Genomic DNA, 17,325 nt, shown 5'->3' on the forward strand with positions numbered 1-17,325 from the left:
CAGGAGGCACTCCTTGGAGCAAAGGGATTAGAGCTGGCTGCACATACAGCCCCTAAAACAGAGGTGCTTGACTGTGGTCCAGAGATCTCTGATGCAAGACCTTAAATGTGCACAGTTTTCTAGAAAACACTCAGCTTTCTTTGGATTCTCGCAGGGAGGGATCCATGTCCCCAGAAGTTAAGAACCACTGCTCATAATTAAAGAGAGTTTGAAAACCAACTAATTAGATTGAAGCTCCGGCCATAGGTTGTCATAAGGAAAGATTTTTATTTGAGAACATCTGGTACTTTTGGAAAAGCTCCTACCGGATCCAACAAACCCTGACGGACAGTCCATCTCTAACACCCCCTACCAACCCGAGCGGTCCTGTAGACAAACAGGCTCGTCCCCACTGGCTCTGCTCCCACCGTCCGAACCTCCCGCCAGTACAGTCTAACTAAGGCTGGTCAGACACTGCAAACTTCGCTGCCCCCCCACCCCCACCCCATGGGAGAGGTCCCCACTCCTAGGCCAAAGCTCCTGGCAGGAGATACTAACAGCACACCAGGTGACGTGATGTGTGGACACAAATGCCAGGTTTATTCTGACTGTGGCCAAAGTCAGGGAGACAGCAGAATCTCTGTGCCCTGGAGGTCCTCCGGGTTCAGTGATGGCTCATGGATGGCTGGGGAAGAAGTGCTGGCCTCCCCTTGTGTGACCGCCTCGTAATCTCCCAGCATCCCCACGGCACTGCATCCTTCGCTAATGGCTACCACACTTCCTCATCCTTTAAATTAAAACCAATCCTTCTCCCAGAGAATCTTTTATTCGTGAAGCTGTCGGGCAGGACAGCAGCACCATTCGGTTCCAGGTAACTGTGGAGTCCCAAGATGTGGGCTGAGGCCTGTGCAGGACAGGACAGGACAGGACAGGACAGGACAGGGTTCTGCTAAAGGCTGCTCACTACTCAATGCCACTGCCCACCAGCTGTCTAGCCGCCGGCGAGAGGTCTGAATGGACGTCTGATTACAGAGATAAGGGCCCACAGGGCTGTGAACATCCGCCTTTGGGCTGACGTGAGGGCCCGCCTCTGAGAGCGCACATGTCTCTCTCTGAAGCGCTGTGCTCGCTTCAGCGCCGGAGCCTGAGGAAGAACGCGTGTTTACACTCCGTACTCTCCAAGGGGTAGTATTTATCATAGAAATCTAAGACGTATTCTTCAGTCTTGAATCCAAACTTCTGGTAGAGCAGCATAGCAGGGTTGCTTGCTGAGACGTGAAGGGTCACATCCTTGCCCATGCAGGTCTGCCAAAAAGAGTGGAAAAGTACGGGATGAGAATGAAAGTGCCTGAGAGAAAATGAGTAGGTGAGGAAAGTCTGTGAAGTGTAGGTAGGTAGTCATGGCAACCGGGGACAGCAGGGACCTCAGCTGAGGCACTGCAACCCGCAACAGCTGGTAGCTGCAGTCACTCTCTGCTGCCGACTGAAACTATGAAACTACGAGACAAGGGACTGGAAGTATGCTGGCTATTTTCTCTCTCTGAGGCAAAGGGCCTGGGGGCGGGGGTGGGGGGGGACAGTTCATTTTCAACTGGATTATTTTATTTAGGATTTAATTACACTTAAACATGTTACACATACCAATAGCAGGCACTCTGATAATCTCAAAGAAACAGAGAACGGGACAAGAAGTTCTGCTTTATTATTATTATTATTTTTTAATTTTAGAAAGAGAAACAGTGAGCAAGGGAGATGGGCAGAGAGAGAGACAGGGACAGGGACAGAGAGAGAGAGAGAGAGAGAGAGAATTTTAAGCAGACTCCACATTTGGCATGGAGCCCAATGTGGGGCTCCATCCCACAACCCTGAGAGAAACCCTTAGTTAAATGACTGGAAAACCCTGTACAGACCTTCAGAATCCCATAGTCTTCCTGCATCCCTCCCAAACTGACAGAACTAGCTTCTCAGAACTGTGATTTCTGTATTCAGCATTGGCCTAATCCCAGGGGGAAAGAGTAAGCATCATTCTATTAACACGAGGCAAGTTCTTAAGATTCTTTAATGAGCTACACAGAAGAAAGTACCAAGAGTCATATGAACTAAGAATGTGTTTCTAATGAGGAAGGCACGGAAACACTGTGGCTGACAGGCTCCTTGAGGTTTTGTAACCCATGGCTCCCTGAGGCCTAGACTTGAGAGCCGCTCAGGCAGACAGCCGCCATCTTCCTGTGCTTCACTCATGTTCTGCACCCTGCGGCATCACTGTGAGCGTGTAAGACGAACGCTGTGTGGTGACGTCAGACGCACAGTCTAACCATGGCACCGTCCAGTACTCCTGCCCGACTGAGCAGTGCTGTCTGGGCCTGGGGCTCACAGTGTGGCCGAGGGCCAGGCCCCGAACACAAAGACGGATACTCCCCTGCCTACCCAGCGAGCGCTCAGTCAGACTGATGCTGGGCCAGGCCTACCAGGCACACACGAAGGAAGGCCACCCCTGCTGGTGAGGGGACAGGCAGCGGTGCAGCAGACAGGGAAGGAAGGGTAACAGGGTGGAGGTCATGGCAGTGAGTGGGGTGGGGGGTGGTACAAAAAACTGAGAGTCTCAGCTGAACCCAACACAAGAAAGCATGTGTTAACTGCCAAGTGAAGAGAGGAGAAAGCAATTTCTAGAAAATGGTTCTAGGTTTCTGCTGACATTTGGGAAGTATTGAGCAAGTTTCATTAAAAATTAGATAAATGGGAGCACCTGGGTGACTCAGTAGGTTAAGCATCTGACTCCTAATTTCAGCTCAGGTCATCATCTCACAGTTTGTGAGTTTGAGCCCCACATCTGGCTGACAGCATGGAGCCTGCTTGGTATTCTCTGTCTCCCTCTCTCTCTCTCTGCCTCCACCCCTCTCTCTCTCTCTCTGTCTCCACCCCTCTCTCTCTCTCTGCCTCCACCCCTCTCTCTCTCTCTGTCTCCACCCCACTCACGCTGTCTCTCTACAAATAAATAAATAAACTTAAAAAACATGGAAAAACATTTTGTCCTCTCCTTCCTCTATTTAAAAGGAATCTTGCCCACATAACACACAATCCTTCATGCCAAATGGTTTCTAAATAAAAGTTACCAGAACAATCTGGGGGTGAAAAATCCCTTACATGTTTTTCTGATGTTAGTATATAAATTTATGGTGTATTTTCAACACTGTTCTGGATATATCAAAGGATGAATTATAATTTGATATTAAAATCAAATCTTAAGGGGCACCTGGGTGGCTCAGTCGGTTGAACGTCTGACTTTGGCTCAGGTCATGATCGCACAGTTTGAGTTTAAGCCCTGAGTCAGGCTCTGTGCTGACAACTGAGCCTGGAGCCTGCTTCAGATTCTATGTCTCCCTCTCTCTCTGTCCACCCCCCCCCCCACTCACATACTGTCTCTCTCGCAAAAAATAAACATTAAAAAAATTCTTTTTTAAATCAAATCTTAAAAGGTTAATACCAGCTTATACAGTGATAGTAAAATTAAAAAAAAATTTGTTTTTATGTTTTTTATTTATTTTTGAGAGACAGAGATATCATGAGCAGGGAGGGTCAGAAAGAGAGGGAGACACACAATCAGAAGCAGGCTCCAGGCTCTGAGCTAGCTGTCAGCACAGAGCCCAACGCGGTGCTCGAACCCATGAACCATGAGATCATGACCTGAGCTGAAGCTGGAAGCCAGATGTTTAACCAACTGAGCCACCCAGGCACCCCCAGTGATTATAAAATTAAGAATAATCAGCAATAATAGAATACGCACTACTCATTGATAGAATTTTGCTAAAATGTTTAAAAATACTTGATAATTTTTGCAACAACTTAGGTGGCATTATGCTCAAGGAAACAAGTCAGACAGGGAAAGACAAACACTGTATAATCTCACGTAAACGTGGAATCTAAAAACCGAACGATAAAAAGCTGAACTCGCAGACGCAGAGAACAGACTGGTGACAGCCGGAGGCAGGGCTACAGAGTGAGTGAACTGGGGGAAGGGGGTCAAAAGGCCAGACTTCCAGTTTACGACACAAGTCAATCCCGGGGATGTCATGGAGACCACAGTTCACGACACTGCAGTGCGTATGTGCAAGCTGCTGTGAGAGTAGATCTTAAAAGTTCTCATCCCAGTAAGAAAAATGTCTGGAACCAGGTGTGGTGACGGGTGGTACTTAGACTCACTGCGGGGAACCTTCGCAACATAGACAAGTATCAGGTCATTACGCTGTAAGGCTGAAGCGAGTGTGTTGTGTATGGTTTACGCCCCAGTAAGGAGAAAACCCCGAAAGCTCACAGCCCCACTTGCACTTCTCAGAGTCGTGGTGATGGTGCTGCGGAGAGCAGCAGCGGTCACCAATACGGGTCATACAAGCGCTTTGGATTCTCACTTTTGGTATTTTCTCATCTTATCTACTATATGTGTTTACAAACTGGTTTCTCTGAAGATTATTTTGCCGAAAGAGAGAAAGGGAGTGCACATGTGCACTGAGTCAGGGGCAGACGGAGAGGGAGAGAGAGAATCTCAAGGCTCCAGTATAGAGCCCAACACAGGACTCAGTCTAACAACCTGAGCCGAAATTGAGTCAGATGCTTAATCAACAGAGCCACCAGGAGCCCTTCAAACTGGTTTCTTTAAAACCTGGGCCTGAACAGTGACCTTATTTTAGGGGGCCACGGAGTTCTATCTGCGGGATGGTGACTGGCGTTCCTTCACTGGGTTCCAGAGACCAGCTGTCCTGTTGGGCCATGCTAGGAAGGCCCAGCTCAGCTCCCTCCCTCCCCCGAGCCTTCCAGGGGAGCCCAGAGCCACGCTGGGAGCAGAGACACCCTACCTGAATCAGATGATAAATCATGAAAGTTGCGATCCCTGCTCTTCTCCATTCAGGATGGACAAACAGAAATGAAATGTAAGCTTCGTTGTACTTCACGTCAGGAACCATGAAGCCAAAGGCAATGATAACTTTCTTATAAAGGACAACAACACTGAAATCCGGGTACTGCAGGCACTCAGACAGGTCAATGCCTATGGGAAGGAGATAAGTGGACATTAACACCATGTGCCTTTTGGAATTAACAAACACCAAGCTGTTCCGTCTACACGGGCATGCTAAAAACAAAACCCAAAACTAAAGACAAAGATGTTAGTTAGCATAGACATCATACATTCAGATCATAAAAATAAAAGTGAATTTTAGAAAATAATCAAAATTAGCACCATCTTTTCCAAGTACACGTGTTAAAAGAAGTAGGCAGGATAGGGTGGGTAGCAGGGAGCAGCCAGGTTTAGAACGGGATACACTTGGCTTTGAACTTAGCCTCCTCTACGACGTGTGTCAGTGTACACCTTTCTAAATGTCGAGGCCTCAAGTGTCTGCACACCTCGCAGGGTGGGAGCAGAGATCCAGAGAACCCGTACTGTTGTGTTCTTCACCTCATACAAGAATAACTTATAAGCTCTTTTGTACAAACGCTACATTTTACAATAAAGGGGTTTAAACAAAAAATGATTCCATGCATGATGTACAGAAGGCACCTGGCATAAGGTAGGTCAGGAAATAGCAGATGCTCCCGCAATGCTCCTTTCGGTCCCCAGACCACTCCTAACAGAACGAGCACCACGCTGCCACCACAGTGCACTATGACATGATTACCAGACAACAAAGATGACACAGCTCTAATCCAGAGCAAATCTTATCTACCATCTGCAGGACATGTAATTTTTCCTTTACGTTTCAAAGCAGTGAGGTAAGGCAGATCCACAAAGAACATACTTACATTTAACAAAGAAAATGTGCTCCTTTAATTGATGGCTTTGGTTTTCAGAAAGGCAATATATTAAGACTGGTAAAATGACAAATTGTATTGGGTTTACTCCTATTTTCAAAATCTGTAATTGGGGTATTTGGCTTTTTAAAAATACCTTTTTAGGGAGCATAGATGGCTCAGTTGGTTAAACATCTGACTCCAGCTCAGGTCATGATCGCGCAGTTTGTGGGTTCCACACATTGGGCTCTGCGCTGACAGCGTGAGCCTGCTTGGGATTCTAGCTCTCTCGCTCTCTCTCCCTCCCCTGCTCATGCTTTTACTCTCTCAAAATAAATAAACTTAAAAAAAAAATAAAAACCTTTTGGCTGTACTAACACTCTCCAAGTAACAGCTAAGTAAACAAAATTACAGAATTATTGAGCAAAAAAATAAAAATGTCCAAACATGTCCAAACTACCAGCCTGTATACCACAGGTAGACATTACCTGGCATCTAAACATATGCAGAAGCAAAACAGGATGAATCTTTAATTCTGGCAGCAGAGAGAAACATACAAAAGCACTGTTTATTACTTTAATTGCTGGCTTCATCTTGATCTTAGCAAGAAAGAGGTGTTCATATTTTACTTTTTCCATGAGAGTAGAAGATGAACTAAATGAAACCATGAGTAAAGGTTTTAGAGTCACAAAACATACACCAATTAAAAAAAAATTACTAATGTGAACTAGAAAGGAAACCGATCTGCCCAGTTTGGGAGGAGGAACATACCAGGCCAGAAAAACTCCTGACACATAGAGTTTATCGTTGGGATGTGATTTGGCCGGACGTAGCAGTAATCAAGAGGTGCGTCAGCTTCCGGGGTCCACTGAGGGTCACTCCTGTGCAGGTGGGAGCGAATCTGTGACAGGAGCTGCAGTTTGGGTGGCTTTGTTTCATAATCACGCCTCCAGGATCACAGGAAAAGAACAAATTCAAGTCAAGAAAAACACCCAGAATTATTCCCAGGCAACTGATTCATATAAACTCTTTAATCTGCTACTTTATGCTACTTCTATATGACAGATAGCTTGTAATAGCTACAAACCTTTCCTGGTATGAAATTTAAAATTTGCTCTGTTAACATTCATCAGACCAAACCCCTCTGTACCTGCCAGGAAGCCTGCTTGTGCTGGAGCCTTAACAAACAGAGGGAGGAAACAAACAGCAGCCTGACGCAACCCTGAGTGCTCTGGTCCAGCACACGGCCCAGGATGGGACGGTCCAGCCCTGCCAGAGCCGCTGGGGCAGGCTCATGCACTGCTTCTAACCGGGGCGGCCCAGGCGGCAGTGCCAGGCAAGGGGGATCCTGGGACTCTGGGGCCAGTGTGGCCAGCCAGACAACACACTTTCTTAACACAGCATGGGGGCCTGGGCAGCTCAGCTCCCGCGGCACTGCCTAGACAGATAGAAGCCCATGTGAGGCGTCTCTCCCGTTTTCTCATCAACAGACTACTAAATATACACAACTTTGAAACATAGAAGAAACACAATAAAATGCAATCTAACAGAGTTAACTTATGCTTGCTTTTTACACTTCTGTCAAAGGACCATCCTTTATAAGGTCCTTGAATGTACAGTTCAAAAAAGCCAAGGCCAAGACTGCACACGGAGCACAGACTCGGTCCGTGCCGATGCCAGCACACAAGGCTGGTCTTGACTCACTCTGACAGGGGACCAGGGCACAGAAGCCACAAATGCCATTCCTCACAGCGCACTTGACATCGCTGCTCTTCCCTGCGTACCTGATGTAAGGTTTCAAGATCCGAGAGGTGTAAGGGCTGACGATACTCTGGTCCACAGCCATATCTTCTGATCCCACCAAACGATACAGAAACTTAGTGGTCTGGTGCCGAAACCCTTTCCTGGATGGCAAGGCAGTCTAGGAGAAAGAAACCCCAGTTATGTAAAAAATAGTCACCCAAGGATTGGTTTAACTTATCAGAGAATTAGTACTTAGGACATTGTTATGTGTTAGAAAGTAGGTCTTTTTGTATTACTTATTGGAGAGCTCCAAGTTTCAGTACGTACCTCATAGGTACCATTGCATAAAATACAATAGGAAAAAACTAGCGCCAGTTGTAAACGGCTTAAAGTCTAAATAATTAAATTTTAAAGTTACTTAAAAATGTTTAGGTCATTTGGGGCGCCTGGGTGGCTCAGTCGGTTAAGCCTCCAACTTCAGCTCAGGTCATGATCTCACATTTGTGGGTTCGAGCCCTGCGTCGGGCTCTGGGCTGACAGCTCAGAGCCTGGAGCCTGCTTCAGATTCTGTGTGTCCCTCTCTCTCTGACCCTCCCCGCTCATGCTCTGTTTCTCTCTGTCTGAAAAATAAATAAAACATTAAAAAAAATTTTTTTTAAATGTTTAGGTCATTTAAGTGAGTGAAATGCAGGACTGAGCACTGGATTTACAGCTTTCGAAGGTTTCATTTCGCCTAGTAACACCACCAGTCCAGTCATCAGATATTAACCTGCGCTGGGTCATCTGGGTAACAGACATGTGGGTCACACTAGGAGCAGTCTGTTATCCACAGAGCGGTGGGGGCCAATAACTGCTGCCCCTGTGTATGGATTAATTAAAACATGCCTCTATTCCAATCAGTAAATTCGACAGGACTAGGACTGATGCAGATTCCCTTCCTAGGATAAATCAAGACCGTGGAGAGGCCCTGCCAGGGGCTGAAGGAGGAAGAGGTGGTCCGTGTTCCTTAGGTGAGCCCTGACAGAACAGGTGGGCTTCGTGCCGGCCGCCCGACTGGAGAGGTCTGTTTGCGGGAGTGCTGCCGCAGGGCCCTCCGTCGTGTAGTAACAGGACATGTGCAATTAGGGTTTTACAGCAAAGAGCCCAGATGGCAGATTAAAAGGTGCATTTATAAAGTGGTTTGCCAAGGGCTGGATGAAGTTTAGAAATCCAAGTTGTTTTTAGAGGGTCAGTTTGCTCTTTAGCTTAGAAAATAACTATCTTGGAAAGAAAGCAAGAATTTCTTCTTTTATAATTTCTCTTGTTCCTATCCCAAACTGGACACCAAAACTTTGAAAGGATGACTTTAAAATTCTTCCAGGACTTCCAAATAAGTTTGGGAGGGCAAGTCAGAGCTATGCCATGTAGTCTCCAAATGTGGCCTCAATACCTCCTCCTGTAGCCATGGGGTACCTGTGGCTCTGCATGTCAAATGGCAGAGTCCGTCCCCTCCCCTCCAATCTGGGTGGGCCTGTGACAGGCCGTGACCAATTACAAAGTGCAGAAGTAACATTCTGGGACCCTGAGCCCAGGCCCTACAAGGACCGGCACTTTGTCTCTCTTCGTGTCCAGCAGCCATGCGTCCAGGCTGGCCCACTGAGTGAATAGAGTCCATGTGGAGACGGGCTTGGGAGGAAGGCCATCCTGGTCATTCCAATCCTGATCCAGCTTCCTGCGGAAGGCAGCCACATGAGTGACCTCGGCCTTCAGCACACAGGGTAGAACCACTACCCAGTTGAGCCTAGTCAACCCACTGAATCAGAAGAAATATTAAATATTGTTTTGAGCCTCTAAGTTCTGGAATGGTTTGCCGTGCAGCAACAGATAACCGAAATACCAGCCACCACACCATTAGCCCATGACAGTTAATGTTTGGGGTCAGTTTTGTGGAACTCCATAAGGGTTACCCCGTACTGCAACTTCCTGCCATCTCTGCTTTCAGCCTAGTCTAGACCACCTTCAGCTTCTGCCTGGATCACTACCACTGCTTCCCATTGGCTTAGCATCCACCCTCCACACAGAGTCAGATGCTTCTTTTAAAAACAAGTTATGGGGGTGCCTGGGTGGCTCAGTCGGTTAAGCATCCGGCTTCAGCTCAGGTCATGATATCACGGTTCATGGGTTCGAGCCCCACATCAAGCTCTGTGCTGACAGCTAGCTCAGAGCCTGGAGCCTGCTTCGGATTGTGTATCTTTCCCTCTCTCTCTCTGACCCTCCCCTGCTCACACTGTCTCTCTCTGTCTCTCAAAAATAAATAAAAAACATAAAAAATTAAAAATAAAATAAAATAAAAACAAGTTATGTTCACTTCCCTTGTCAATATGCCTATTTGGCTTCCCTTACAATTCAAAGTTCTTACCTGTGATTCACCGGATCTGTCCTGTTACCTCAGGGGCCTCATCCCCCACCCACTTCCTCTGCCATCATGATGCTCCAGCGGCCCCCCCCCCCCCACCAAACTACCTGCTGCCGTAGGGCCTGCACCTGGGCCTTCTGCCCTGAACCTCCTTCAGCCTGCCTCCTCCCTGTGCACCAGGACTGGGTCAAGTGCCACCTCCACCGAAAGACCCCATCCAAAGTGGTGCTGCCGCCTTCGGCCCTTCCATGCCACCACAACACCCTCCTTGCAGGAAGGGGTCCTGTCTAATGAGTTAGTCCTGTCACTTCCCTACTCCATAGGGCAGGCACCTTCCGCCCTAACTCACTGAGGGTCCCCAGCTAGAAGAGTGCTTGGCACATATGGAGTACTCAACTTAGGATTGCTGAACAACAAAATGGTGGGGAAGAAGCATGCCAAAGTCAAATAAGTTTGGAAAATGTTAAATTAGTTTCCTCAAACTTCTCGTTCTAAATAAAGGGAGCACTACATGGGCTGCTGGGTCCCTTCCCAGCTGTCCTGAAAGATGCCACAAAAGTGAGAGGGAAGATAGAACACAAAGGCTATGAGAAACCCTGGGCAGGGACCAAAGGTGGCTGGGTACAGGTGAGGCGGCAAAGGCCAGCCTAGAGCAGAGAGCAAGACGCTGCACCACAGATGAGGAGGGGGGCTTCCTAGTTAGGCCACTTCCTCTTGCAAGGTCTGCTCTGCGTGGACTTCTGCCAATCAACTTCATCAGCAAGTGTCAGCTGGAGGGGTCATATCAGGACACTGCTGGAGCCTCAAACTTGCTAACAGGGTGTCAGACCAGGAACTGGGCTTTTTGCCCTTCTCTTCAGGTGCAAACATGGGTGCCTGGGTGGCTTAGTTGATTGAGTGTCCAATTCCTAATTTCAGCTTGGGTCATGATCTTGGAGTTTGTGAGTTTGGGCCCCGAACTGGGCCCTATGAGTGTGGAGCCTGCTTAGGATTCTCTCCCTCTCCCTCTCGCTCAGCCCCTCCCCAGCTCACTTTCTCTCAATATGAATAAAATAAACTTTAAAAAAAGGTGGAAACAACTGAAGTGTCCATTAAATGATGAATGGATAAACAAAAAGGTGATGCATCTATACAATGGGGTATTATGTAGCTATAAAAGGGAATGAAGTGCTAATCTACACTACAACATGGACAAATCTTACAAAACATGCTATGAAAGAATGCAATCAGAAAAGACTTCTACGTATTATGGGATTCCACTTATTGAAATGTCCAAAATAAGTAAATCTACAGAGGCAGAAAGTAGAGTAATGGGATCTGGATATGGGGGGTTGGGCAGTAATACTGATGAAAATGTTCTAAAATTAATTATGACGATGGTTATACAACTGTGAATATAGCAGAAACCATCAAATTGTCCACTTCAAATGGGATTTTATGGTATGGGAATTGTATCTCAGTAAGGTTGTTTAAAAAGAAAAAAAGCATTATAAATAGGCTCCAGGGCAATACGTTTAGAAACAGGCATGAGTGTAGTTATGGTGAATGTCTTACTCTTTACTGGACATTAAATACATGACCACTGAAACAAAGCACTCCATGAATGAGTAAGGGACAGGTTGAGGATCTCTTCAAAAAGGCAAAGGAAGAATATTTTTAAAGAAGCAATGCTTAGGGGTGCCTGGGTTAAGCACCCAACTCTTGATTTCAGTTCAGGTCATGATCTCACAGTTTGTGAGACAGAGCCCCATAGAGGTCTCCATGATGGGTGTGTAGCCTGCTTAAGATTTTTCTCTCTCCTTCTGCCCCTCTCCCACTGGTACCTCTGTATCTATCTCTCTCTCAAAATAAATAAATAAACATTAAAGACGCAATGACAAAGACTTTCCCAGATTGGGGGCACCTTGCTGGCTCACTTGGTAGAGCATAGGACTCTTGATCTAAAGGTCATGAGTTCAAGCCCCATGTTGGGCATAGAGCCTACTTAAAAAAAAAAAAAAAAAAAGAACTTCCCATATTAAAGAAGCATATAAGAAGACTTCTGGTTTCCTGTCCAGCATATAAGGAGAATGGAAGTTGTCAATACATGCTAACAAGTAAAAAGTTAAACAAACTGAGACTCAACAACTCTTCTTGGATCCATCAGAGAATTGATATCACAGGGCACACTACTCCCCCCCAAAACTGGAAAGACAAACAGGTGGATACAGAGAATCCTAACTTAGCAGAGTAGAAACCTCCAGGAACCAGTGCCGAGTAGGAAAACTTAACCAGCTGGAGAAACTCTGGGTGGGGGATGCACATTTTGTGACTTTTACCTCCCAGAGCTCTACCAGGTTCTCACTGTAGGGCTCAAAGAAAAATCCCCTCAGGCTTCTGGCAGGGAAAAGGCAGCTGTTTTGAGAATATAATACACCAGAGTATGTTGTTCTTAAAGTATTTTACCAGAGCCTAACCTACTGGGTTTTATCAGAGCCTAACCAACTTGTGGAAAGGGAATTACCCATCTCCAGCTCCCGCCAGTCATCCCATGCCACCTAACTGGAGAGGCAAATCTGAGAAACACTGTGACGGTCACAGCCCAGATGCACCCATTCACTAAAAGACTGAGAAGTGATCACAGGACCACAGAATGCTTCTCTCCCTACACCTCACCACCATACCACTCAAAGCCTACTTTCCACAGTTCCTTTTATCTAGGAGGTCGTATCTGGCTTTCAACTAAATATTACAAAGCATATTAAAAAGCAAAACAAACAAACAAACAAAAATCCACACTCTAGAGACACCTGACTGGCTCAGCTGGTTGGGATTCTGACTCTTGATTTTGGTTTAGGCCACAATCTCACAGTTCATGGGATTGAGCCCTGTGTGGGGCTCTGTGCTGACAGTGCAGAGTCTGCTTGAGATTCTCTCTTTCCCTCTCTCTCTGCCCCTCCCCAGCACACACATTCATGTGCCCACTCACTCTCTCTCAATAAACAAACATTTAAAAAAACACAAAAACACAGTCTAAACAGAGAGAGAAAACATCAGAACCATTCAGACAGGCAGACATGTTGGAATTATTAGGCTGGGAATTTAGAACAACTCTGATTAATATGTTAAGGGCTCTAATGGACAAAGCAGACAACACACAAGGACAGGCAATTTAAGCAGAGAGATGGAAATTCTAACAAGAACCAAGAAGAATTGCTAGGAATCAAAAACGTTATAACAAAAATGAAGAACTACCTTTGGTGGGCTCATTGGTAGACTGGACACGGCTGAAGAAAGAACCTCTGAGCTCAAGAATATGTCCAGAAAACTTCCAAAATTGAAAAACAAAGAGAAAAGAAGACTAAAAAACCCAAAACTGTGTTACAAGGACAAAAAGTGTAAAATACACATAAGAGGAATACCAGAAAGAAAAGAAAGGAACAGAAGAAACATTTGGAGCAATAATGACTGAGAATTTCCCAAATTAATCAAAGACCCCACACCAAAAACACAGATCCAGGAAGCTCAGGGAACAAAAGGAGAATAAATGTCAAGATGAAACGGCTTAAAAGCATAAAGTTGAACACAAATCTAAATGGTTGCACTAATGCTTCAGCAAAGCTCAATTTTTTTTTAATTTTAGAGAGAGGGCACATGCAAGGGACAGAGGGGCAGGGGGAGAGAGAAAGAATCTTAAGCAGGTTCAACACTCTGCACAGAGACACGGGGCTCGATCCCACAACCCTGGAATAATGACCTGAGCCAAAATCAAGAGTTGGAAGCTGAACTGACTGAGCCACCCAGGTGCCCCAGTGAAGCTTGATTTTACAGTAACCTGTTCGGGGCACCTGGGTGGCTCAGTTGGTTAAGTGTCCGACTTTGGCTCAGGTTATGATCTCACAGTCCATGGGTTTGAGCCTCCCATCAGGCTCTGTGCTGACAGCTCAGAGCCTGGAGCCTGCTTCAGATTCTGTCTCCCTCTCTGTTCCCCTCCCCACCTTGTGCTCTGTCTCTCCGTCTCGAAAATAAATAAAACAGAAAAAAAAAATTTTTTTAAGTAACCTTTTCACTCTCTTCAGGAAACCTCCCTTCCTCCCTTCTTAGCCTTTTGCTTTGGGAACCCAGTACTACCCCGAAGACCTGACAAACAAGGCTGACAGCACATACACAATCCTGACAAAATGGGCTAGATCCTGCATTTCCCTATAACCCCCCCAGACCCTTCCTCCTGGCAGCCTTGTGGTTTTGAAGGCCTTAGCCTGCTGTAACCTCCTTTGCCTGGCAAAGCAATAAAGCTACTGTTCCTTTTTATCCCAAACTCTGTCCTGGGTTGTACTGGGCTCTGAAGCACAGAGGTTAGTGTGTTGTTTTTTTTTTTTAATTAAAAAAAATTTTTTTTAACATTTATTTATTTTTGAGAGACAGAGACAGATCATAAGCAGGGGAGAGGCAGAGAGAGCGGGACACACAGAAGCAGAAATAGGCTCCAGGTTCTAAGCTGTCAGCACAGAGTCTGATGCGGGGCTCAAAGCCACGAACCATGAGATCATGACCTGAGCTGAAGTCGGGCGCTCAACCAACTGAGCCACCCAGGAGCCCCTGGTTTTTGACAGCAAACTAGCATATAAGATACCTGTGACTGAAGAAGTACAAGATAAATGAGATCAAAAAATACTTTAAATGAACAAATAGAATTAAAGATCAGAAACAAAGACAAAATACTAAAAGCTTCCAAGGTATGGTAGAATAAAACAGGAGACCACCTACAAAGAAACAAGAATGAGACAGTGAGGCTCTCAGGAGCAATACTATATGTAAGGTAAGAATGGAGTAATAATTTCAAAATGTTGAAAAGAAAAACAAAATTATAATTTTACATCCAGCTATGCTATCATTTAAATGCAAGAGTGAAATAAAGATATTCTTAGGCATACAGGTCTTCAAAATTCACCTCAAAAAGACCATATTTTAAAAAACTGTTAGAGGAAGTAGTCTAGCAAGAAACTAATCTAGCAAGAAATTAACCGAGGATGTAAAAGTGAATAATTTAATGAGGTTTACTGTTATCTAAACAAACAACACAAAAGAAAAAAGACAGATATAAGCATGCAAAAATATTTTGTTTGACGGGAAGACCACATGATAATATTAAAAAATTAGGAGAGTGGGGTGCCTGGGTAGCTCAGCCATTAAGCATCTGGCTTCGGCTCAGGTCATGATCTCATGGTTTGTGGGTTCGCACTCCAAGTCGGGCTCTGTGCTGATGGCTAGCTCAGAGCCTAGAGCCTGCTTCAGATTCTGTGTCTCCCTCTCTCTGACCCTCCTCTGCTTGCACTGTCTTTCTCTGTCTTTCAAGAATAAAAAAAAAGCATTAAAAAAAAATTAGGAGCAAAAACCTATGCCCTAAGTTAGGACACAGGAAAAGAATAAAAATAGAGCATATAACTTTCTTTACAGAAAAAAATCAACACACCATACACTACTATTTTCTCTGACCACACATATTTGATTAGAAATTAAAACAAGTACTAAAAGATACCTTAAAAATTCTTATATATCTAAAAAGTAAACAAACCAACAAACAAACTGTTGGATTACAGAGGAAATAATGAGAAAAATTACAAAATGTTTAGTACTGATTGATAATAAACTCACATCACTTCAAAAGTCATGAGTCCTACCTAAAGCAGAATTGTAGGGACATGTACAGCTGTGACTACATTTATCAGAAAACAAGAAAGAGTATGGATTGAACAAATGCATTTACAGCTGCTCCCTGTGTAGCGGCATTAAAATGATGCTAAAATTCCAGGTCAAGATGGGGGATTAAACACACTATTTTACTCCGTCCCCAAACCTACTAAACCTACAGAATCAGGCTTGCAAAAAACAGAGAGAAGCATACAAAAATAGGAAGATCAGGTGGAAAAAACATCTGGGAAGCAGATGGACAAATACTAACTGCTTTAAAGCCCAAACTCCCAAGCTGGCTTTGGGTTAGGTGCGAACCAGCCCAATCTGGACTGCAGCACCCATCTAAAACCCAGTGGCAGCACCAGACTCCTCTGGAGCTGGGAATAAATGGGGTAGTTAGTAGAAGGGGCAGGTAAAAGCTGTGTGCACAGCAGTTTGATTCCCAAATCCTCAATCCCCTGCTGCCGGGTGGCTGCCTCCCCACAGAAGTCTGGCGGGGCCCATCTCCCGTGCTCTGCAGGGGCAGCTCACCTAGCGCGGAGGTGTGAGTACCACAAATTGAAGGCTAAGGTCACTCTTCCTCTAAGTGGTAATCAGGGTTCTGACACCAGGAGACTGACTAGCCCAGGGTGAAAGACCTCAAGGAAGAGATGTTGGGGGCCCTTGTCAAAGGATGTTCCCAGATAATGGATCTTGCATATAGAATTCCAGGTTCAGCCTCATTTTCCCTCACAATGGGAAAGCACTGATTCTGGTACTGAAGTTGTCTTTCAGCTTGGCCCAACACTAGCTTGGGATTTTGGCTTTAAGTTCAAGGCCTTTTGGACACTGAAGGCCTCAGATTTTACTTCTCAGGCAGTTTTCCTCAGGAAGTGACTAAAAATATACTCCACTAAAACAAGGGAGTAAAACTACAACACAGTGAAGATGAAGGAGGCACAGGAAATGGAAGATTCAATATAGAAGGGCAAATGAGTTGCCAGAGAAGGGATATCCCAGAACCACTACTGAGTGACAGGTGTCACTCAAGGGGTAGGTACAGAGGCTATCATCATAAGTCCCTGCTGCATTGCACCATTCCTTATTTATTAATTTTTATTTTACTTTATTCTTTTCACCATAAATGTACTCTTCAGGGGCACCTGGGTGGCTCAGTCAGTTAAGCAGCCAATCTTGATTTCAGCTCAGGTCATGATCTCATGGCTCATGAGTTTGAGTCCTGAGTTGGGCTCCATGCTGACAGTGTGGAGCTGGCTTGGGATTCTCTCTCTCCCTCTCTGCCCCTCCCCCACTTATACTCATTTTCTCTCTAAAAATAAACAAATAAACTTGAAAAAAATAATCCCCATCCGCTATTTCATCCTTTGCCCCACCCGCCCCCATCTGGTAATCTTCAGTTTCTTCTCTATAGTTAAGAGTCTGTTGATTGGTTTTACCTTTTTTCCCACTTCACTTGTTTTGTTTCTTAAGTTTCACATGAGTGAAATCCTACGGTATTTGTCACTCTCTAACTTATTTTCCTTAGCATTATACACTCTAGTTCCCTCCATATTGGTGCAAATAGCAAGATTTCATTCTTTTTAATGGCTGAATAATATTCCACTGTGTATATCTACCCCATCTTCTTTATCCCATTCATCTACTGATGGACATGGGCTGCTTCCATGGTTTGGCTGTTGTACATAATGCTGCAATAAACATCAGGGTGCATGTATCTCTTTGAGTTCTGGTATTTGTGTTTTCTGGGTAAGTAC

At 45.3% G+C, this 17,325-nt stretch overlaps 1 protein-coding gene across 1 annotated transcript in view; it reads right to left on the reverse strand.

Moving 5' to 3' along the window:
* Window positions 1-247: 247 nt before the first annotated feature.
* The window catches only part of KAT14 (lysine acetyltransferase 14), a 37,126-nt gene continuing 20,048 nt past the window's right edge, over window positions 248-17,325 (reverse strand). Inside the window, exons 7-10 of the mRNA XM_029917527.1 lie at window positions 7,545-7,681; window positions 6,532-6,707; window positions 4,830-5,020; window positions 248-1,284 (exon numbers count right to left, since the gene is read on the reverse strand). Coding sequence (XP_029773387.1) covers window positions 1,111-1,284; window positions 4,830-5,020; window positions 6,532-6,707; window positions 7,545-7,681 — 678 coding nt within the window. The 3' untranslated portion in view covers window positions 248-1,110. The remainder of the gene's footprint in view (window positions 1,285-4,829; window positions 5,021-6,531; window positions 6,708-7,544; window positions 7,682-17,325) is intronic.

This window comes from Suricata suricatta, chromosome 12 (genome assembly GCF_006229205.1).
Source record: "Suricata suricatta isolate VVHF042 chromosome 12, meerkat_22Aug2017_6uvM2_HiC, whole genome shotgun sequence".
NCBI classification, from domain to species: domain Eukaryota; kingdom Metazoa; phylum Chordata; class Mammalia; order Carnivora; family Herpestidae; genus Suricata; species Suricata suricatta.